The sequence below is a fragment of the Geotrypetes seraphini genome, chromosome 9 (genome assembly GCF_902459505.1).
Source record: "Geotrypetes seraphini chromosome 9, aGeoSer1.1, whole genome shotgun sequence".
Taxonomy (NCBI): domain Eukaryota; kingdom Metazoa; phylum Chordata; class Amphibia; order Gymnophiona; family Dermophiidae; genus Geotrypetes; species Geotrypetes seraphini.
In genome coordinates this window covers 125,464,434-125,489,352 of record NC_047092.1, presented here as the reverse complement: position 1 = coordinate 125,489,352, position 24,919 = coordinate 125,464,434, and the positions used below count along the sequence as shown (strand labels likewise).

The 24,919-nt window shown below is 42.3% G+C and overlaps 1 protein-coding gene across 1 annotated transcript in view; it reads right to left on the bottom strand.

Moving 5' to 3' along the window:
* The window catches only part of LOC117366428 (coagulation factor IX-like), a 128,364-nt gene that overhangs the window by 51,585 nt on the left and 51,860 nt on the right, over window positions 1-24,919 (bottom strand). The window contains exon 6 of the mRNA XM_033957767.1: window positions 24,429-24,661. Coding sequence (XP_033813658.1) covers window positions 24,429-24,661 — 233 coding nt within the window. The remainder of the gene's footprint in view (window positions 1-24,428; window positions 24,662-24,919) is intronic.

The window sequence follows — 24,919 nt, the reverse complement described above, 5'->3', positions numbered from 1 at the left end:
AAAGTGATATAGCAGATGACTTACTGGTTCTAAATTATATGCAGAATACAGAAAGGGTCTTAGAATTACATACTTGATACATTCAGTAGAGTTTCAGGGGAGGATTGCAAAGTGAAGAGGGAGCAGGTGGTGGGGAGGAGAGGTGCTGCTGTAACTAGCTAATGACAACATGACATAATCAAGCTCGAGTAATGGGCATCGACATGGCAGATGAGGTTCAATGTGGATAAGTATAAAATGACGCACACAAAAACAAGGGAACAACAAAACCACAAGCAAAAATGACAAAGATGAGAAGAATGGACTTGTCCAAAAAGAATGATGTGCACTAAAATAGTTTTGTACATCTACAGATAAGTTTGTGGACACTATTTTAGTGCACATCATTCTTTTTGGACAATTCCATTCTTCTCATCTAAGTATAAAGTGATGCATGTTGGTAACAAAAATATCATGCACCAATACAGAATGTCCGGGGCGGTACTTGGAGAGACCTCCCAGGAAAGGGACTTGGGAGTTCTGATCGACAAGTCGATGAAGCTGTCCACACAATGTGCGGCGGCAGCAAAAAGGGCAAACAGAATGCTAGGAATGATAAAGAAGGGGATCATGAACAGATCAGAGAAGGTTATCATGCCGCTGTACCGGGCCATGGTACACCCTCACCTGGAGTACTGCGTCCAGCACTGGTCGCCGTACATGAAAAAGGACACGGTACTACTCGAAAGGGTCCAGAGAAGAGCGACTAAGATGGCTAAGGGGTTGGAGGAGCTGCCGTACAGCGAAAGATTAGAGAAACTGGGCCTAACCCTAACCCTAACCCTAACCCTAACCCTAACCCTAACCCTCGAACAGAGGAGATTGAGAGGGGACATGATCGAAACATTCAAGGTAATGAAGGGGATAGACTTAGTAGATAAGGACAAGTTGTTCACCTTCTCCAAGGTAGGGAGAACAAGAGGGCATTCTCTAAAGTTGAAAGGGGATAGATTCCGTACAAACGTAAGGAAGTTCTTCTTCAACCAGAGAGTGGTAGAAAGCTGGAACGCTCTTCCAGAGGCTGTTATAGGGGAAAACACCCTCCAAGGATTCAAGACAAAGTTAGACAAGTTTCTGCTGAACAAGAACATGCACTGGTAGGGCTAGTCTCAATTAGGGTGCTGGTCTTAGACCAGAGGGCCTCCGCGTGAGCGGACTGCTGGACATGATGGACCACTGGTCTGACTCAGCAGTGGCAATTCTTACAATTAAGCCAGTTTGGCTTACTTGTATTGCAGAGTGGCAACTCAATTTATATGTCATCACTATCCGATAGAACAATAACATGTCGAATTACTTATAACATCATGCTCTGGCCTGAATTGCATTTAGGGTTCAGGTTCTATTACATTTAAGGTTATAGTCCATTTGCAGTTCAGGTTGTAAGTAAATAGGTAGGTTTTCACTGCCTTCCTGAAGTTTAGTATTGATCTGAATGAACAGATCGATTGACGTATTTGGTTCCATAATTTAGAAATTAAGTGAAAATATGAGTTTCTACTGGCTTTCTCGTGTAGCAGTGAGCGGTTAGGTGCATCAGTGAGGTGTTTTTCTCTTTGTGATCTTTGAAGGCAATTTGGTAAGCAGGTTTGCAGCTTGTCTTGCTATCTTGGGATCATGGTAGATGACGGCAGATAAAGACCCGAATGGTCCATCCAGTCTGCCCAACCTGATTCAATTTCAATTTTTTTTTATTTTTTTCTTCTTAGCTATTTCTGGGCAAGAATCCAAAGCTCTACCTTGGTTCCAACTGCCGAAATCTCCGTCAAAACCTACTCCAGCCCATCTACACCCTCCCAGCCATTGAAGCCCTCTCCAGCCCATCCTCCCCCAAACGGCCATATACAGACACAGACCGTGCAAGTCTGCCCAGTACTGTCCTTAGTTCAATATTTAATATTATTTTCTGATTCTAGATCCTCTGTGTTCATCCCACACTTCTTTGAACTCAGTCACCATTTTCCTCTCCACCACCTCTCTTGGGAGTGCATTCCAGGCATCCACCACCCTCTCCATAAATTAGAATTTCCTAACATTTATTCCGAAACTTCGAGGCTTGGTGGATGGCTGGCTAGCAGTTGAGCTTCCTCCTCTGAGCATCATTTATTAAGTTTCAAAGTAACAATTTTTCTTCTATTTGAAGATATCCTCTAAAATGACATCCAACAAACAGAAGATGCCAGAGACTCCTGCAAAATCTACAGGAAATATTAAAAGATTGAAGGAAGACTCACAGACTCATACTGAGAGTCCTCTGCCAATGGATGCATTGGATGTAATAGAGGTTATGGAGGCACTGAGGAAAATCAATTTATCGCTAATAGAGATGAAGAAGGAAATGAATCTCATGAATAATAAGCTGGATATAGTTAATAACAGAATAGACAAGATGGAAAACAGAATAGAAAAGATGGAACAGATTCAACAGGAAAATAAGAAGATCATAACATTTTAAAAGAAATGAATAGAAAAATGACAGATCTTGAAAATAGATCTAGAAGACATAATATAAGAATATTAGGATTAAAGGAAGGATTTGAGGGGAAAATATGATATCCTTCTTAGAAGTTATACCAAAAATCCTGCCCCTAAAATTAAAAATACCAATGGAAATTGAAAGAGCACATAGGATTGGAGTGAAAAAAGCTCATCATCAAGGACAGCCAAGATTAAGATTATTAAGATTCCAGCATGTTCTTGAAATTTTAAAAGCTGCAAGAGAAACAAAAAATCTTGCATATAAAGACTCCAAACTGCTTTTTGTCCCAGATTTTGCCAAAGAGACTGTTCAAATAAGAAAACAATTTCTACAACTCAGACAACCTTTAAAGGAACTGGGAGCTAAATATGGACTATATTATCCAGCACAAATGAGAATCACATATAAAGACAAGTTCCATAAATTTGAAGATCTAGAAAATCTTAAAGAATTTTTGTTATCTGTAGAAACGCCTATGAACTAGAGATTATTATATGGATGGAAAACATGTTTTTGATTTTTACTTTTAATCTGGAAAAATTTTTGAGGAATACAGAAATAACATCATAATTTTTTTACTGGTTTTATTTGATATTAAAATGGCTGCTGCAACTGAATTTTAACTGTCATGGAACTATGGGAATAGTTATCATTTAAAACAGAAGAAAATTCTACACTTGAGTACTGATATAGCTGTTACAATAAATATTCAAATAATTACCTTACGTCAGAGGAAATGTACAATGAATGGGAGTGGAGTAACTGAAGAAGCCTTGAAGAATCATTCTGAAATGCAACAGTGGGATCTGGTGCTTCTGTGAAAGCTGGCAGAAGTGCAATGAGTGCTGAAAGGAATCTTTGGGATTTGCTGTCCCTGCCCAAGTTTTCCACATTTGGGTGCTGGATCTATTGTAGGCTTGAGTTTATCTTGACATCCCTCAGCTCTTAATCGATCTCCATTTTCAATTATGCAGCAACGCAAGGGCAGAAGTCACCGGATGTGGCGTCAGCGCTCCTTGCATGGCAGCTTCCATTTGTGCTTTTGGGTACAGGCTCTCCGAGGTAGATGCGTGTTTGCATATCTGTGGGCTATGGCAACCGCCAGTCACAAGAACGGCAGCCCCAGCCACATCGAAGGTGTTTTCTTCAGCGAGTTTTACCTCACGCTGGGGTCCATGATCACCCTGAAGAGTACATTTCATATGTTATCAAACAAGGTCACAAGCAAACTCGTAGGGGCGATATTTATCAGACATAATATGGGCTGAGCCCAGGAACGATCGTGAGTGACCTCATCTCATTTTAAACTAAGCAGCTGCAAAGAGTGTATGAAAGGTGCTGGGGATGCTAGAGCTGCTCATACCGTTTAGATTTTCTGATGCCTTCTTCTTAAGTTCCTTCCTTGAGACTTTTATCCAGCACAAACTAGGTTATAGGTGCCTATAAAGACTTTATGAATTGAATGAATTTTTCAAGAAATTTAGTTGATTAATTCATATGGTTAATATACTCTAGTTAATATTTAGTCTTATTTTGTGAATTGATGAATTGGTTTTTAAAGGCTAATTTATGGGAGATACAGAACAGCACTTCTTCATAATACAATTCTCTGCCTTGTTGGCGTTTTCATTGAATTTGTATGTAGTTTAAATTGATTGATGCAGCAGGTATACAGAGACTATGAATATAATTTAACATCCCCCTGTGTGCGTCCCTAGACATGATGAAACAGATGGGAGGATGTTGAAAGATCTGATTCTAGTTATTTACTATAATTTTGCTTTAAAACATTCTGGAACAGACCAGGATATAACCCCATGAATGAATAAAGAGAAAATATATTCTTCTGAACATGTCTGAGATAACAGGTCTCATTCTGATGATAATGTTGGGTCTTGGTAATATTTTGGGAAGGGAAATGGTGATTATAAGCATGTTACTGCTTCAATTATTGCATTTTCATCTCCACTTAAACAGTAGTATTTATCTTAGTTTTACTTTAATCGATATAAGATTATTCTTTTGGAGTTAATAAAAAAGAAACTATATTTTTATTATCCTAAGATAAAGACATGAAATATCAATTATTAATAATTAAGAAATAAATTTGAAATGGTGTAGAAATTATGTATTAAATGAATTTTTTCAGGAAACTAAGTTAATTAATTTATGTGGTTAATAAACTCTGGTAAATATTTAGTCTTCGTATATGAATTGATAAAACTAAATATATATGAAACATTACTATTTAAGGGATGATTAATTATATTTCATGAATAGGGAGAAAATATATTTTTTTAGATTTATGATTTATTCAATTTAGTAAAATTCAAAAATTGATAAATTGTCATATTAAGGGGTAATTAATTGGTTTATACTTCTTAAGTAAGATTATATATCTAATTATAAATATTTTAATTATATAGGTTGATCAATTTTTATAATTTAGAGGAAATAGTGAAGTAAGATGCTTGGAGGAGGGTAAGGGCTACCCGTCTGATTTTATGTCTTCAAGTTATCATAATATAAGTAGGAAGGGGTTATGGGAGGGAATAGGGAAGGGTTTTGGGGATCTTAGAAATATAATATTTAAGAGAATAAGAGAGGGAGGGGGATTTGAGAAGGGGATGTTTAAAAGAAATAGGTATTATATTCCATATATTAAATTAAGGAAAATGAGATATAGGCAGGAAAATCATAAGAATGTGAAATATTTGATGAGATTCATGTGTCCTGTAAGGAAAGAACTTAATGGAGCTTAAATTATTTTCATTAAATGTTAATGGCCTCAACCATCCTATACAAAGAAAGAAAACATTGTTTTTAAAACAACAGAATGTAGATATATGTTATATCCAGGAGACTCATCTATCGGCTTTAGAGTCCCAAAAACTAGAAGGAGACTGGGTAAAACATTGTTTTTTTGCCCCAGCTGTGAGGAAAAAAGCAGGTGTAGCAAAATTGGTAAATAAAAAATGTAATGCTATATTTAAGATGATTGCTGCTGATCCTTCAGGAAGGTGGGTACATGTTGAAATGAGTCTGGGAAATACTACGTTGCCACTTTTAAATGTATATGCACCTAATTCAAAACAAATTGAATTTTTTAATTCTCTATAACCATTGTTAATACCACTGGCTGCTTCTAATTTAATTGTGGCAGGGGATTTTAACACTGTTATAGATCCTTTAATGGATAAAAAAAAACCTAGCAGAATTATGAAATCATTAGGATTAGAGAATTTGGTACAAAATTGTGATTTGAAAGATATATGGCATATATTTCATTTTAATGATCGGGAATTTTCTTTTTGCTTCCATGTTCATAAATATTTTTCAAGAATAGATTATATATTTGTTTCAAATACCTTAGTTCAACAAGTAACACAAGCCTCCATAGATCCAATTATTCTGTCGGATCATGGAGGCAGGGCCACAATCAGAAATTTCTGGGCCCCTTACTGAGCAATCCTATTTGGCCCCCCGTGCACCCCTTCCCCCCCCCCCCCAAGCCCCCTTCTTCCATGGGCTGAATACACACATACTTTTCTCTGTCACCGCACTCATTGACCAAAAGATTTGTAAGCCTGCAACCACGTCAAGGTAGACTTTTTCAGCAGGGCCCTAACCTAAACTAATCTATACCTATCTATTCTAAACTAACATATGTCTAATACTGAACTACAGTAATAACAAACTAACAAACATCTGCATAATAAATAACTAATAAATAATAGTGCTAGTAGCTATAATTCACTTTTGAATGTAAAATCTCAGTTAAGGATTTCTTTTGACCTTTGTAGGCCAGAAGTAGATTACAATTGCACAATATTTTTTGTAACAAGTATTAAATGTGTTTTTATAAATACTGTAAGCTTAATAAATATATCAGAAAAAACTACACATCTGAGCGCATATCTAAACATACACATCTGAGCGCATATCTGAACATACACATCTGTATGATCCCATCCTCCTCAGCTTGCCTATAGCTGCATCATGCATGTTAAAAATGTACGATATGTTGATATGTGCACCTTCCTTCCTTCCCATCCATCCTCCTCAGCCTGTATTTACACATCCACAGCTGCATGTTAATGATGATGTATATGTTATGATGATAAATAAGTGCATATGAGTACATCATTAACATGCAGCTATGAATGAATATATAATGATGATATGAGTGTGCACCTCTTCCTTCTGGTAGAAACCCATTTAAAAATAAGCAAAAAGACTTTATTAATTTGGAAATATTAATTGGGAAGAATACATACTTTGTAAACGGGTTTCTACCAGAGCCTCTAATGTTTATAAATTTTTATCAACACAACTAATATACTACTTTATCCTGAAGCAAAAAAAAAAAAAAAAAAAGAATTTTTTTCCTACCTTTGTTGCCTGGTTTCTGCTTTCCTCATGTTCTCATTTAATTCCTTCCATCCACTGTCTCTCTTCTTTCTGCGTCTTCCATTTGCTCTGTTACTGTGCCTCTCCCTTTCTCCCCCCTCCCAAATTGGTCTGGCACCCATCTTCTTCCCTCCGTTCCCCCCATAGTCTGGCATCTCTGTCTTCTTCCCTGCCAGTGTCTTCTCCCCCTTCTGTCTTCCCATGTGCTTTCAGCGTCCTTCTCCCCCCCTGTCTTCCCCATGCCCTTTCAGCGTCCTTCTCCCCCCATCTTCCCATGTCCTTTCAGCATCCTTCTCCACCCCTTTGTGTTCCCCATGTCCTTTCAGGGTCCTTCTCCCCCTCTGTCTTCCCCATGTGCTTTCAGCGTCCTTCTCCCCCCTCTCATCTTCCCTATGTCCTTTCAGCGTCCTCCTCCACCCCTTTGTCTTCCCCATGTCCTTTCAGCATCCTTCTCCACCCCTTTGTCTTCCCCAGTGCTTTCAGCAGCCTTCTCCCCCCTCAGTTTTACCCATTTCCCTTAAGCGTGTTCTTCTCCACTCCACCTTTCCTCCCTTTCTCCCTCCCTGTCCCTTACCTTTGTGGCGCTTCCCCACCCGACCGACAACAGAACAGGCCCGGTCGGACAAACCTCCCTGCCCTGTAGCCGTGAATCTAAATTACCTTCTTACAGCAGCTGGAGTATTGAAGATGCTGTAAGAAGGTAATTTAGATTCGCTGCTACAGGTTTGTCGGCCGGGCCTGTTGTCAGTCGGTCAGGGGAAGCGCCACAAGGCTAAGGGGACCTGACCGGTTGTGCACACTCCCCCCCATGGCTGCACCCGGGGCGGACCGCCCCCCCCCCCCCCATTCAGTACACGACTGCCTTTTCCCTACCTGCCCTGCCGCAAGCAGCCAACCGGAAGTCTTCCTGATGTCAGCGCTGACGTCGGAGGAAGGGAGGGCTTTGCTTAAGCCCTCCCTCCGACATCAGCGCTGACATCGGGAAGACTTCCGTTCGGCTGTGTGCTGCGGCAGGGCAGGTAAGGAGAAGGAGAGGAGACTATGCTTGCGACCCTGGGGGAGCTCCGGGCCCCTGAATGCAGGATTGGTAGTACTGCCCTGATGGCGGCCCTGCATGGAGGGGTGTGGATTAAAATTAAAATAAGTGATCAAGATAATAGTAGACCTGTATGGAGATTTGATAATACACTGCTTGCAGAACCAACTTTCATTGAGGAAATTCAGTTAAAAATAAATGATTATTTTCAAATTAATACAGAAGTTATCTCTATGGAAACTTTATGGGATGCTTTTAAGGCAACCATGAGAGGTCAAATTATTTCATTTATGGGACATATTAGGAAACAAGTTAAAAGACAATTTTTCAATTTGGAACAAGACAGGATTTTAGAATCAAAATTGATTGATAAATGAGAATACTCTACACTACAGGATCTCTTGAAAGCTAAAGGGAAATATGAGATCTCTTCTAAACTGATAAGAAAAGACTTATTTTCTCAACAAGCTTTGTATTATGGAAATTCAAATAAGGCGGGAAGATTATTGGCAAACTATCTGAAAGCAAAAAAATGAAAAACAAAAATAGTGGCAGTAAAAGATGAAAAAGGGAATACTCATTCTCAAATTGGACTGATTTTAAAACAATTTTTAAATTTTTATAAAAACCTGTATTCTTCTGAGCCTTATTTAGATAAAGAAAATTTAGAAATTTTAAAATTAATTAAGGGACCAAAAATTCCTAAGCATATAAAAGAAAGCTTAGAAAAGCCAATATCACTAAAAGAGTTGCAAACAGCATTGATGTCCCTTACAGCTGGATCCACTCCAGGTGGTGATGGCTTCACAGTAGAGTTTTATAAATCATCTCAAAATACCCTATTACCTTATTTGTTAAATTTATATCAGGTCGGGGGCGTGGCCGTGCAGAGCGCAGGGAAGACGTGTTTCCCCTGAGCTCCGCTGTTCTCCCTCTGCACCGGCCCTTTTGAACGAAATTCTTTACTCGAAAATACCCCAAAATACTCCATAACCAGCCAGCACTTATATGGACAAATTTGTCCATAAAGGAACCCCGGAGATGGCAACTAGAGGCGGCAGAAAGGAGCGCGAAAAACCGAAGTCGGGAGTGGGGGCCGAAGGCAAAATGGCGGGCGCTCCGGAGACCGCGGAAGCCACGTGCGAGGACATGGTCGCACGAATCACGGAAGCGGTGGTTCTGGCACTGGGGACTAGGCTGGATCAGGTTACTGAATCCCTAGCAACACTCTCAGCCTCTGTGACTACCTTTAATAACCGGGTGACTGAGGTGGAGCAACGAGTAAGCACTACTGAAGATTCCCTTACTATGGTGCAGGAAGAACTGCGCCAGCTCAAATGCACAGTCCAGAGCACATCAGACAAGTTGGAAGACCTGGAGAATCGCTCCAGGCGAAATAACTTACGTTTGGTAGGCATCCCGGAGACTGTGCTGGACTCTGACCTACATGCAGTGCTGGAGAAATGGCTAGCGGAGGAGCTGCTTCTATCCTCTACCTTCGGCCCGCTCAGGATTGAGAGGGCTCACAGACTGGGCAGAAAGCAGGAGGGGTCACCTAAACCCAGAATAGTGATCATACGCATTCTGAATTTTGCTCTTAAGGATTTGCTGTTGAAGAACTTTAGACAACGGAAAAAACTCTTATTCCAGAACCATAGGATTCTGCTGTTTCAGGACTATTCGGCGCAGGTGGCAGCCCTGCGGAGAGGCTATTCACCCGTCTGCAAAATCTTGGTGGAGAAACAGTTGCGGTTTACCCTGCAATTTCCAGCCAAACTTCGGGTTCTTTACAATGGACAACCTGTTGTGTTTGACACGAGTGCGGCGGCCCGCACGCAGCTGAACGCCTGGTTTCCTGACTTGGCAGCTCGCACCTGAAGGGGCGCACTGGCTCCTGGCGTCCAGTGACTGGCGGCCTAAGGCTGCTGAAGAACGGGTGAGCCCCTTTCCAGGGCTTTCAGTGGGACTTCCTTGATGTATGCTGTTTCTCTGGCTCTAGGGTCTGTGAGACTATGTTCATATGCTAAGTGCTGGCTCATCAGTACTCACTAGATGGGTTTTTTCTAAGGGGTTCAAGGGCTGAACTCAGTGGGGGTACCTGGGTTTGTTAACTTAGCTGGGATGGGGTATAGACACATTTATATGTTTAAATTCTGGTTTACTATGTTGTGCTTTAGAGCTGTGATTTTCTGGGGCACTGTTTTTCATGGGTCGGGGGAGGGGGACTGGGCCTCTGTAAGCCCCCCTGGTGATGTGGTGGTATTTGGCGGGGGGAGGTAGGGTGGGGATGGGGGGAGAGGGTTCTGGGAGGGGAGGGGAGGGAGGGGATGTGTGTGGTGCTGACGTGGTCATGGATGAAAGGGGATTGGATGGTTGGTTGCTAGGGGGAGGGCTGGGACTCCTGGCAACGGTTTCCTTTTCATGTGGTTTGCAAGTGGACATGAACTTTGTGTGGGATGTCCCCTAAGAGAGGAGTTCGCTGTGTGACGTGGAATGTCTCGGGAATCAATTCTCCTATTAAGAGGACTAAGATTTTACAACATTTAGCAAGACACCAGGCAGATATTGTGGGGTTGCAGGAGACTAAACTTAGTGAAGCGGAACATGGTAAATTGAAAAGGTCGTGGGTAGGACAATGCTTTTCAGCCTCTTCCCCTAAGGCAAAGGCCGGGGTGGCCTTGCTGATCCATAAAGCGATACCCTTTGAACATTCTCGAATTATTTCGGATCCAGAGGGCCACTACGTGATAGTTCAGGGCAAGCTCTCCCATAGGCCGGTGCTTTTGGTATCAGTGTATGCTCCCAATAGTGCCCAACGAGCCTTTTACAAGAAACTTTTGGGGATTCTGATGTCCATCTCTCAGACGCCGGAGGTCCCTATGATATTTTTGGGGGACTTTAATTCTGTCTTAGATCCCGTATTGGATTCTGTCAGGGGAGATCTCCGGCCGTCGGGTAGATCTGACAATGGACTATTGGCGTGGATGGATGCTTTGAGTTTGGTGGATGTTTGGAGAACTTTGCACCCTGATGACAAAGACTACACACATTCTTCTAGAGCGCATGATTCTTCATCTAGAATTGATTTTGTCTTCCTGTCCCGCTCTTTCTTTTCAGCAGTATATACCTCAGAAATAAGTGCGCTGGTCATTTCTGACCACACTCCGGTGTGGATGGATGTGAACCTGACAGGGGGCCAACAGGGTGGAGGGGGTAAATGGAGATTTCCTGTAGCATTGTACTCAGACCCTGAATTTAAAACTTTCCTTGAGCAACAGTGGCGAGATTATGCAGAATTCAATGGGGAGCATAGTGGGGATGGATGTCTCTTTTGGGAAACAGCTAAGGCGGTGCTTAGGGGTGCGGTGCTGGCATACTGTGCTCGTAAAAAGAAGGTGTTGGCGGCCAGGATTCTGGCCCTTGAGCGCAAGGTTAGGGAGAGCAGGCTTTTGGCCCTGCGGTCCCCTATGGGATCTCATAAACGGGAATTTCAAAAGGCGCAGTCGGCGCTCCATGCCCTTTTACATGAACGTGCCCAAAAGACCCTCTTTTACTATAAGTATAGGTTACATCGCTTTGGCAACAAGCCGGGTAAAATGCTGGCTCAGTTAACCAGGGCGCGGAGGGGATCCTCCTCCATTACCTCTCTCAGGGAGGCAGGGGGACGACTAGTGACAGCACAATCCCACTTAGAACGGCTTTTTGTTACATTTTATAGTACCCTTTACTCGGCGGAGGTAGTGGATAAGGAAGTTCCGATTCAAGACTACTTAGACTCTCTACCCCTGCCGAGCCTCTCAGAGGAGGATAGAGACAGACTGGCCACCTCAATTACTCGGGAGGAGGTATTGGGGGTACTAAAGACTCTCCCTCTCTGTAAGTCCCCGGGCCCGGATGGCTATAGTGGGGAGTTCTATAGGATACTCCAAGGCTATGTGGCGGACCCGCTGCGAAACTATTTTCAACAGTCAGTGGACGGGGGACAGTTTCCGATGGGATCCAATCGGGCGCTGATAACAGTTCTACCTAAACCTGGCAAGGACCCGCTGATGGTGGAGTCTTACCGCCCTATTTCGCTCATCAACGTTGACTTAAAAATTTTGGCCCGAATAATGGCTAATAGACTGGCCCCTATGGTTCCCTCATTGGTAGGGGTGGAACAGGCGGGTTTTGTGAAGGGGAGACAGGCAGGTCATAATGTCCGTAAGCTCTTGATTGCATTGGCCCATTGCGCTTCCCAGGAACAGCGAGCTTTAGCCATTAGTTTTGACTCCGAAAAGGCCTTTGATCGGGTGGAGTGGGCCTTTCTGTTCCCATTGTTACACCGATATGGGATTGGGGGGTTTTTTATGGGGGCTCTACGAGCACTGTATTCCAATCCGGAAGCTGCGGTGCTGGTTAATGGGCAGCCATCCTCGGTTTTCTCCCTACGGCGAGGCACTAGGCAGGGCTGCCCTTTGTCCCCCCTACTCTACATCTTATTTCTAGAACCTCTGTTATTGGGTATCCGCACCCATCCTTCGATTGTGGGAGTGGAGATGAGGGGCTCATCCTTGAGATGCATGGCCTTCGCGGATGATATCATGGTCCTCCTCACCGATCCGGTTGCTCATCTTTCCCCTTTATTGGACCTGTTTGACACGTTTGGAGCTTTATCGGGTCTGAAGCTTAATGTATCTAAATCTGAGGCTTTACCTATCCATCTAAATATCGCGCATAATTGGTCAGATTTCCCCTTGAAGGAGGCCTCCCTACAGGTAAAATATCTGGGAGTTTTCATCCCAGCGTCGTTAGCTCGCCTATATGAGATAAATGTCCGACCCCTACTTCGGCGGTCTATTGAGAGCCTCCGCCTCTGGGGAGCTCTGCCGGTCTCCCTGGCAGGTCGAATTTTTTTATATAACATGATGATAGTGCCGTGCTGGCTGTACCTGCTACAGACTTTGCCACTTTGGTTGCGCCGGGCGGATCTAGATGAGTTGTATGGAGCCCTGCGGATATTTTTGTGGAGGGGGCGGCGGCCCCGATTGCCCCTGAATGTATTGATGCTACCGGAGGCGCAGGGCGGGTTCGGCCTTTTGGACTTACGAGCTTATAATCTAGCGTGTGGCATGAGACTGGTCCGAGATTGGTGTTTAGAGAGCTCCTCCTTCCTGACTTTTTCAGTTGAACGGGACTTTTTATATCCGGTCTCCGGGCTGTTCTTGTTGCATGCCCCATCGGCCCAGTTGGACCTATTACAACGGGGACACGTGGTATGGGCATATATGAGACTTATCTGGAAATTGCTGTGTAAACGTTTGAGTATACCTTATGATGCCTCTCCACTATTACCACTTACGAGGAACCCCCTGTTCAGCCCGGGGAGTGACAATCGGGTCTTTCGACTCTGGCATTCGCGGGGAATTCGCAGAGTGGGGGATGTTCTTGATGACCATGGTGTTATTATATCCGCCGAGGGACTGGCGTCTCTATATGGGTTAGACCGAGTAGATACGTTCAGTTATGGACAGCTTCGTCACTATATTGCTGGGCTTAAGGGGGCTGACCGATGCGCTGCGGCGGCAAAAAGGCTGGGTCGCTGCCTGGCATTGGGAGAGGATTCTGCTCCGCGCCTGCGTTTTTATGTTATTGAGCTGGGGCTGTTCTTGTTATCGGAGAGGACTACCTTCTTGGCTAGGGCATGGGGCGCTGACCTGACCTGCACTATTACACCCAATATGCTTTCCCATTGTTTTGGTTTCCTGCGCTCCCTTTCCTGCAATATGATACACAGAGAACAGGAGTATAAATTCTTTCAGCGAATGTACATCTCTCCTCAGAGAGCTTACAGAGCTGGCTTTGCGGAGCATGAGCGCTGTCCCAAATGCTCAATGACTCCCGCTACCCTGGGACATATGTTCTGGGGATGTTCTCTCATACAGGTTTTTTGGAAGCGAGTGTGGGTTTTCTTGTCCTCCATCTCCCCCACGCTCCCAGCATGCACCCCGGAAGTAGCGCTGTTCTACGAGGGAGCGGCTCTCTCAAATTGCTCTGGGGGACAAAAATTGTTGGTGTTTAAGGCTTTACTCCTGGCCAAGAGGACCATCTTAATATTTTGGCGGGCTTCCTCTATCCCATCCTTTCCCCAATGGCAGGGGTCCCTATTTGAACTGGCGTTGGTTGAGCGTAGGATGGCGGGGTCCCATGATGAGGGCAGATGGACTAAATTTCAGGATGTGTGGGAGGGGTACTGGAGGTCCCTTTCTCATAGGGAACGAAGTATACTATTGAATACCTGATAGATGGGGCACTGAGGTGGGGGTGGGGGTCCTTGAGCTCTGTCCTTCACAGTGTATGTGCTGGGACGTTTGTCCTGATTTCCTTTCGCATTCTCTTTCTCATTCTCTTTCTTTTTACACTTCATTTGGTATATCCTCATGCCGAGTGTTATGCACCACACGGGCCTGGGTTTGGGTTGGGGTTGGGTTTAGGGGGTTTTTGGGGGGGGGGTGTGGGGGTGTAGGAATTGACGGGAGGTTCACATGGAGGGCGGATTGGGGTTAATAATAAAATGCTGTATTGGGCTGTTTTGATGATATGTATACCTGTATCGGCAGTGCTTCTCTGATTTAGTTTCTGTCTTGATGATGCTGCCATTTACAAGTTTGATGTTGTACTGTTTGATGTTCTTTATGCCCAATAAATAAATATTATATATAAAAAAAAAAAAAATTTATATCAGGTCCAACTAACTAATGGTTGCATCATATGTACTATGGCAGAATCTGTTACTATAGTTTTACCAAAGCCAAATAAAGATCCCGCATTGATTTCAAATTACAGGCCTATTTCCTTAATTAATGTAGATGGCAAACTTCTAGCTAAAACATTGGCTTTACGCTTTGGCCAAGGCTCTTCCTTTTATTATTGTTATGCACCAAACAGGATTTGTTGTTCAGAGACATTCCTCTAATAACACTAGATTGGCTTTTCATATGTTAAATTTAACAAAAGCCATGAATGATCCAGCCTTTTCTGTATCCTTGGACGCAGAGAAGGCTTTTGATTGGCTAGAATGGGCCTTCATGTATCAAGCAATGGAATGGTTTGGTATAGGTTCAGGATTTATACAAATGATCCAAACATTGTATAGCTCCCCTGCTGCTAGATTATATATTAATAATAACTTCTCAGAGCATTTTAGTTTGCAGAGGGGGGTTAGACAAGGCTGTCCTTTGTCTCCTTTGCTTTTTGATATTGTATTAGAACCCTTGTTATTAGCTGTTCAGCAAGCGAAGGAGAACCAGGGTATTCCTTATTCAGATCGGGAATATAAAGTTTCTGCTTATGCAGATGATATATTGCTTCATTTGAGAAATCCAGAAACAACCATTTCAAGCTTACTAGAATTGATAGAAAAATTGGGAAAATTTTCAGGGTACAAGATAAATTGGAGTAAATCAGAAGTTCTTCCACTTAATGTCCATTGTACAAAAGGTTTATTTGAAACATTCCCCTTTCTATGGAAAGAGGACAGAATAAAATATTTAGGCATTTGGATAAAAAACATGTTGGAAGAAACAATGAAAGTGAATGAAAAATTTTTATTACAGAAAGTAACAGAAATGTGTGAGCAATAACTTTATAATAATAATAACTTTATTCTTATATACCGCCAACAATCTTGCGACTTCTAGGCGGTTTACAATAAAGAGAAGTGGTTTACAATAAAGAGAAACTGTAAATACAATAAAGAGAAACTGTACATACAGCGAATTAAAGGGTATAGCATTGTACATCTGGTAATTCCAACATTAATAATATTAACAACAGTTTGTGTGCTGCAAGACCAGGAAGTGCCATGCTGCTAACACAAATTTAGAAATATTCCATGAATTGAATGGAGTGTTCATGGTTAGTGATTAGGGTTGGGGTTTACAATTTACAGGATCGGGTATGTGGTGGTATTATGAGGGGGGCTGATGTTCTGGTTCGTTACCTAGGTATTTCAAGAACAGGTAGGTTTTTAGGTGTTTCCTAAATTCGCCATAGTTGTTTGTGTGTGCAATTAGTTTTTCTAAGTCTTTACCCCATGTGGCTGCCTGGTACGATAGCAGTTGTTGATGGTATCTCTTATATTTACACCCTCTAGCCGGAGGGGAGACAAATTTCAGGTGTGTTTTTCTTTCATGTCTGTTGGTTGGGAATGAGAAGAGGTCTGTAATATATTTAGGGGCTAGACCATTTAATACCTTGAAGCAGAGACATCCTAGCTTGAACTTCGTGCGTGCCTTCATCGGCAGCCAGTGTAGGAGTCTGTAGGAAGGGGTTATGTGGTCGGACTTCTTCAACCCGAAAATCATCCTGACTGCTGTGTTTTGTATCAGTTGTAGTCTTTGCATTTGCTTCTGGGGGATTGTCAGATGGGTGATGTTGCAATACTCTAGGTGGCTTAGTATTAGGGATTGTACTAGAATTCTGAAGGCTGAAGTGTGGAAGTACGCCTTAATGGACCTAAGCAATGGAATCCTTTACATCTTTCTTAAAATAATGATTTTGCCTGTGTTTTGTTATCAAATGGGTATGTTACCAGTTTTTTTTCAGGGATTCTTTTATAAACAGTTAAATAATATTCTCACAAAATTTATTTGGCTGGGCAAAAAGACTAGAATTGCTTTAGTATCTCTACAAAAACCAATTACAGAGGGAGGGGTAAATTTTCCCAACTTTTATAGGTATCATCAATCCTATATTATATGCCAGGGTATGTATTGGATCCTGCCAGAGCCTGTTGATAATATCCCAGATTGGTTATAGTTGGAATGGCGCCTCATGTTTCCTCTGTGATTGTGCCATGTATTTAGTATCAAAATGCCTAGATTATATAAAGAAAATAGATTATTTGTAGACACATGGAAAACAATAAGATATGTGAGTAATTTGTCACCTATTCCAATTCACAAATCAACAAATCAAACTATATGGCTGAACTCCAAAATTCAAATTGGCGGATTTAAGGTCATCTGGAAGCATTGGATGATTACAGGAATACGTGTATTAGAAGATGTTATTTCTAATGGTAAACTGCTTGAGTTTTCACAGTTGCAACATAAATATGGCCTCAATAAATCGCAAAGTTTTAGATGGATGCAACTGAAGCAGGCCATTCAGGCAGGGTTCCCTGAATGGAAAACTCTTAACAATCAATATAGTTTGGAGTTCTTATGCTTTCATGTGGATTTCCTGGGACACCAGGCCACTTAGTGGTACAAATTAATATCTGGATTTATGAATAAAAAACCAAAGACTGGTCGTCGGGACATTTGGAGCATTGAGATTAAGCATCAAATTATTGCGTCTCAATGGCCACGAATTTGGTCTTGGAGGATGAGATGTACGATATCTGCATCTATGAGACAAACATGTTTTTTCCTGTTGCATAGAGCATTCTGAGCCCCTGTTCGGTTACAAAAATTAGATTGCTCTAAGTCTGATAGATGTTGGCATTGTCATCTTGAAGCAGGGACTTTAGATCATTTATTGTTCTATTGTCCATTTATTATGGCTTTCTGGAAATCAATTTGGGGCCAAATTAATAGTCTGTTAGAAAATCATGTGGCATTATCATATGATACAGTATTATTTGGCATGTCTATGAGGGCTAAGAGCCAAATAACTTCCAAAAATAATAAACTTACTTATTTTAACAGGATTCGCCATACAACAAATAACATGCAATTGGAAAAATTGGAATAGATTAAACTACAGTTTTTAGTGGAATTCAGTGTGTCATATTTATAAAATAGAAAGAACATTAGCTATTCAGAAAGGGAATTTTAATAAATTTCAAGATGTGTGGGGGCCATTAACAAATTATTGCAATGAATAGGTATCATTTTCCCTGATTAGTACAAATGAAATAATGGGGGGGGGCTAATTTTTTTAATTTTCATTATTTGCTTTGAATGAAAGGAAAGTTTTTATTATATGGTATATTTGTTATGAGATATTGAAGAGTTGGGAGGGAAAGGGATAAATTATATTTAATATGAAGAATTATAGAATTTCAAGTGATGTATTTAAGTTAAAATGGTGCTACTTTTTGATGCACTTAATGTAAGTTATAAAAATGAATAAAGACTTAAAAAAAAGAAAGAAAATAATTTCCTAACATTGCTCTTGAATCTACCACCCCTCAACCTCAAATTATGTCCTCTGGTTTTACCATTTGCCTTTCTCTGGAAAAGATTTTGTTCTACGTTAATACCCTTCAAGCATATGAACGTCTGAATCATATCTCCCCTGTCCCTCCTTTCCTCTAGGGCACAGGTGTCAAAGTCGGTCCTCGAGGGCCAGAATCCAGTCGGGTTTTCAGGATTTCCCCAATGAATCTGCATGAGATCTATTTGCATGCACTGCTTTCAATGCATATTCATTGGGGAAATCCAGAAAACCCGACTGGATTCCGGCCCTCGAGGAGGGACTTTGACACCCCTGCTCTAGGGTATACATATTCAGGGCTTCTAGTCTCTCCTCATACGTCTTCTGTCGTAAGCTTCCTATCATTTTTGTTGCCTTCCTCTGGATCACTTCACGTCGTCTTACATCCTTCGCCAGATATGGTCTCCAAAACTGAACACAATATTCCAAGTGGGGACCTCATTAATGACCTGTACTGGGGCATCAACACCTTCTTCCTTCTACTGGCTACATCTCTCTTTATACAGCCCAGCATCCTTCTGGCATAAATCATAGATCTATGTTTCACCCCAAAGGGCTGTATCAAGGAAATCCCCTTTAAATCCAACAGCTTATGCTTCCTGCGCTAGATTTAATCTATAGCGCGGGAAGCATGAGCTGTTGGATTTAATCTATAGTGCGGGAAGCATGAGCCGTTGGATTTAAGGGGGATTTCCTTGATACAGCCCTTTGGGGCGAAACATAGATCTATGTCGGAGTGCCTACCCCCACCCGCGTAGATGAAGATGAGTATTTATACTTATATTGATTTATATTAAAGTATTAAAACTATTTAAAAAGTTAATACAATGGCCAATGATGACTATGTGTACCATTATTCTGTATGATCTAAAAGTTTAGTGGCATACAGGAGGTACCACTGAGGTCAGTAAGTCTAAGAAGTCTAAACCAGATGAACTAACCAAGACTCCTCGTATAGAGATATATTTTGAGGTTCTTTAGGAGGCAGACTACTGCATTTTGTATTTGTTGTAAGTGGTGTTGGTTGTTCTTGGAGAGTCCTACAAATAAATAATGTTGCAGTAGTCTATGAAATCTGCTTCAGAGAAGTATGCTCTGATTTTCCGTAGTTGTTGAAGGTAGTAGAAAGAGGTTGAGACGGGAGATGTGATCTGAAAGTGAGAGATTGGTATCAAGATCCACTCCAAGGCTGAAAACTTTCGGCCTCTTTTACAAAGCCACGCTAGCAGCTGCTGTGTGGCAACAGCCCCGAAGCCATTTAAATCTCTATGGGCTTTGGGGCTATTAGCGCAGCACAGCCGCTAGCGTGGCTTTGTAAAAGAGGCCGTTTATCTTGGAGAGTGAAGGTCGCAGATAGGTACAATTTCCATTGTGAATCCAGAGAAGCTATTTTTTCTCTATTCAGTTGAAGTTTATTACTGGACATCCATCTTGTAAGGCAGCTAAGAAGTTTTATGAGTTGGGTGTTACGGTGTTTACCTAATGGGAGGTAAAGTTGAATGTCATCAGTGAAGGAGTACATTTAGTACTTCCTGGCTATGTCCAGAACTAGTCTGATTTACTATGTTACTATATATTTGAGGTACACCACATGAAAGTGAACAGACAGGAAGATGATGAAAGCTGCTTGAAATGTACAGAAGTCCAGAAAAGATGAAAACCAAATTAGGACTGTTCCTGTGATACCCAAAGATGCCAAGGAGTGAAGTAATAATAAATGATTTACTAGGTCATAATAATAAATGATTTTTTAAGAAGCCAGCAGGGCCTCTCAAGGCGGACAAGTTTCAGCAGTAGATGCAACTGTAGGGCAGTGTTTCAGCAGTAGGGCAGTGTTGGAGGCGGAGAATCACGTTTGATGTGACAACATCGAATTTATACTGCACAGAAGAAACTTGATGATGTTCGTCAAATCACTAGGACTCGAACATGAGTCGATGGCACAGGTCAAATGCAGCTGATAAAAAGCCAAGTATACTATCAGCACTATCTGACCAGCATCCAGGTGACTATACAGTTCACTCACTAAGGGCAGTAACTACTGTGTCTGTAGTATGTTCTATCTGAAAACCAGATTGTCAGGAATGTAAAGCATTAGCTGATTCCACATGAAATTAAATCAGCATTACTTTTCTTCAAGATTTTTAACCACTGATGTTTTAAATGCTACTAGACCTATGATATTAATTAATGCATAACTGGGAGAAGACCAACCAAAGATATTTTAAACCACTGGGATGGCAGTGGGTCAAAAGGACAAATAGTAGTGTTTTTAGATGAAATATTAAAAGTTATCCATGTTGATAAGACACACTGTGAAGGAGGAGGAGGAGATGAAGTAGACATATCCAAAAGAGGGAAAAAGCTGGGTTATGATTCTACTTTGAACATGTTACACCATGGTTGAAAAAACTTAATTGGTTGCCTGTCAACTTTTGTATTGCTTTTAAAGTCCTTTGTGTTGGTCTTTAAAATGATCCATTAAAAAATTCCTGGGTACTTGACACAAGTGATGACACTTTATCAGCTTCCTAGATCTTTAAGGTCAGAAGAAGTAATGCAATTATCAATGAGTTCTTATATGTGCATTATGAAAATACGAGAGCATCTGTAATTTCAATAGCAGGGGTATCATTATGGAACAATTAGACGGGACCATTAAGATTACTTTCAGATATTCAGAAATTTAAGAAGATATTGAAAACAACTTTGTTCATGGAGGCTTTTAACTGAATGGTTGGTGATATTTTTAATGAGTACTGTATATTGGAACTCTGCTTTATTTATTTATCTGTATGTATGTATGTTATCTTATGATTATGACCGTATTTTGTAAGCTGCTTTGTTTTAAGCAGGTTAGAAATTTTTAAATAAATAAATAAAATACTTTTGAAACAAAATAGTCTGCTAGCTTGTTAGCACAAGTTGAGGTTCCCAAGTTAAGTCATAAGAAGGTAAGTTAAATTTAGAAAATACTTTGAAAAGTTGAGTATTCGAGCAACTGGGTATCACTTCTGCATGACAATTAGGGCATTTTGTATAAAGTAGGTCTAGGGGGATCTTGGTAAGTGGGTAGAGAGGGCTGTCATGTCAAGGAGGCTTCTGGGGAGATGGCCACATTCTGGATGGGTGTTGTAATGGGTGTCACTAGAGAAAGCTTTGGCTGGGAAGGAATGTCTTATGCCCACTACTTACTATCCACTACTATGTCTGGTACCAACCTCTTTAATAGACAGCTTGCAGCCCAGTGCACCCAGCACAAACCATGATGCAAAATTTATATAGTAATGAGCTGCTTTATATGCATTTGCTTATGTTACATCTTATTACTATGTAATGCAGAACAACATTTCTGGCTGCATTCTGCAAGACATGTTAAGGGGCAAATAACATGGGTTCATAGGCACCAGCTCTGTGGGTGCTATAGTTGCCTGACCCTCCCCTCCAATATTTTTTTTATCTACTTTATTAAATTTAGAGCAGAAATCTGCTTGCTGCAGAGCAGCAAAGGAAGGCAAGAAAGAAGCATTTCTGTATTCCCCTGTAGTCTGTTGGTTGAAATGTTTGACCAATAGATACAAGAAGAAAAGAGACCTTATTGGCTGTCTGCCTGATTCATGGACTTCAGGAGGAGAAAGAATCTGTTGTAACCAAGGATAGAGGCCCATGTGCCTAAGGCCCCGCCCACAGGAAGGGTCTAAGGCTACTGGGCCTATTCTGGTTGACCCAGGCGCCTCAGGCCCCACCTGTGGGTGGGGTTTGAGCTGCCTGGGCCAATCAGGCCCTAAGACCAGCCATTCGAAAGATGACTGGCCTGCCGGATGGACGGGCTTGGCACCGTCCAATGAAACTTACAGGTATGGGGAGGGGGATAGAGGGTGGAGGGGATGAGGGGCAATCATGGGAGGGGGATACATCGAGACCAGAAGGGCCTGGGATCCCTCCTGTCCGTATCTTGGTGGGGGATAGGGGGTCACCTGGCCAGGAGGACTTGGGCTCCCTCCTGGACCGATGTCAGCAGGGGGTGGGGGTCGCAGCTCACCGGGGCAGGAAGGCTTGGGCTCCCTCTTGCCTGATGTTGTCGTGGGGGAAGGTCGTAGCTCTTCGGGGCAAGAGGGCATGGGCTCCCGACTGCCTGGATCGTTGTAGGGGGGAGGGGTAGATTCTGTAACCGGTGTTGTTTTTGACAGACACCGGTTACAGAATCCAGCTTTTAGGCAAAGGACTGGCACCTCCTTCACCTAAAAGCCCTTGTTTTGGGCGTTTGTGACTTAGGCTTTTTTTAGGTTGATTATATGGTGTAAGTTTAGACGTAGTGGTGGTCTGGGCGTTTAAACAGCTGAATGTAGAGGCAGGCCATTATAAAAAAAAAACCTCCTTTTGGACTTTTTTTGATAATGGACATTTTCCCTGATTCTACTGTCAACATTTAGGCCCTGATTCTGAAAAGTGCCGTCCCGATTTTAGGCAGCTGTAGGCGTCCTACAGCTGTCTAATCAACCAATCGGGATGCACGTTTTTAAAAGAAATGCTCCCCAGGCAGGCCGCCTATATTGAAGGCGCCTCTGGGAGCCTAGGGAGGCTCGCAAGATGCCTAAGCTCGCCTAAGGGCCTTAGGCGAACCTAGGCGGCCCTACGCGTCTCCCTAGTAGAGGAAGAGACGCTTAAAATGTAGGCCAGTAGACGCGGCCGCTATGCTTATCGCGGCAAGGAATCTCCCTGCGGGCACGGCCGCCTGTCCGATCACCAGCAGGAGGGTGCCGAACCCCTCCTGCTGGAACACCGCCCTCCCAAACTCCCAATCGCCGGCAGGAGTGTGCTGAACCCCTCCTGCCGGAAAGACGTCCCCCCAAACTCACAATCGCCAGCAGGAGGGTGCCGAACCCCTCCTGCCGGAACTCCGCCCCACAAACTCCCAATCGCCGACACCTGGGCCAATCAGGCCTTAGGATTAGCGGATTGGGCCAGGAAGGGGCGGGCCCGTCTCATTTCAATGAGGCAGGCCTATCGGCTGGACGGCAGCAAGACCCATCCAGCCAACCAACATTTAAAGGTTAGTTGGGGGGGGAGGTTAGTTGGGGGGGAGGTTAGGGGAGTCATGGGGGGGAGGTTGTTAGCATGGGGGGTCCAGAGGGGGTCCGGCTTTCCAGCAGGAGGGGTTGGGCATCCTCCTGCCGGCGATTGCGAGTTTGGGGGGTGGCGTTCCGGCAGGAGGGGTTCGGAACCATCCTTCCAGCGATTGGACAGGCGGCCACTATACTTATCCCTTGCCGTGATAAGTGTAGCGGCCGCGTCTAATCTAACCCGAATCTCTAACCGGCGTCTGTAACTTGGACGCCGGTTACAGAATCGGGGTTAGTGTAGGCCCGATTCTGTATAGGACACCTCTCCCGGGCGTCTTATACAGAATCAGGGCCTTAGGGCCTTAGGCCAAAAGGGGACTTAGATGTTTTTTTTTATTATACCCCTCCATGTTTTGGAGAATATCTTGGAACCCAAGAACAATTGGTTAACAAACAGAATATTGGTAGTGTTCATAAAGAGGTTTCATGCAAATGATGGCTTGATATTATGAATTTATTTGGGTGATATTAGTTGCAGCTTATTCTATTTATTTTACTTCTCCTCCCCCCTCCCCTTCTATGAAGCTACATTAAGTTTTCAGGTCACCAACCGCAGCGGTTAAAGCTCTGATGCTCATAGAATTCTATGGCCAGCGATAAAAAAGCCTAATGTGGCCTCATAAAAGGGGGCCTTTGTTAATAATTTACCTAGATATTGTTGCTCTTCCATCTCCATTGATTACCTGATTTTTTTGTGGTCAAAAGGAGTTGCGATAATTGCTTTATTTTGTTTGTTTATATAATATGCCTTACTTTTTATTTAGCTTTAATTTCTGTAAATATTCCTATGTATTAAAAAAAAACTTTCAATAAATGTAAAATTAAAAGAAATAAAAAAGGATGCCAATGATCTCCAGTGCTTCAAACGAAGCTCTGTGAGCCTCAATAGTCTGACCAAAACTCTGCCATTGAAGAAACATTCAGCAATTTCTTCTGATTACTAATTTTCTCTTTGCAATCCAGGAGGTTCATAGCACTACACTGTCCTTAAATAAGAGGGTGTTCCTGCCTATAATACTTTAAAAAGCAGAAGCAATGTATCCAGAACTTAAGACACTCTCCCATTTCCTCAATCTTGCATTGATCTAGATTGCCACGTTCTGGATTATTGTAAATACGTCAATCATTTATTACACACCTGCCAAGGGCATTGCCCAAGATAACAACGAGCTCCTCCCACTATCCTTGTGTCATTCTCTGGAAGCTCAGCTTTCAAGAAGTCATCTTCCAGGATTTCAGAAGTAGAATTTCCTTCTGCTTTTGTTTGGTTGAAATCCTCCATATTTTTATCTGTTTCGTTTTGGTTCTGCAATGGTAGGTCTTCCTGGAGGGAGCGTGTATAACTCTTAATCAACCCACAGGGAAAACAAGCTGAAAAATGAGAAGCAGACATCTAAAATGGGATCCAGGTAAGAATCAAAGAACAGATCCATCTTAAGGTACCAAATGCAACTAGTAGGAGTAGAAATGTATTCAGATCTGTATACACATATATGGAACACCAAAAAGATATGTTTTCTAGTAACCAAAGTAGAAATTATTATAAAATTACAGTAAAGAACTTTTTAATAACAGGTAGAAAAAGATCTCCAATGCCTTTGAATCAGACAAATCGTCTGTTCTTTAAAG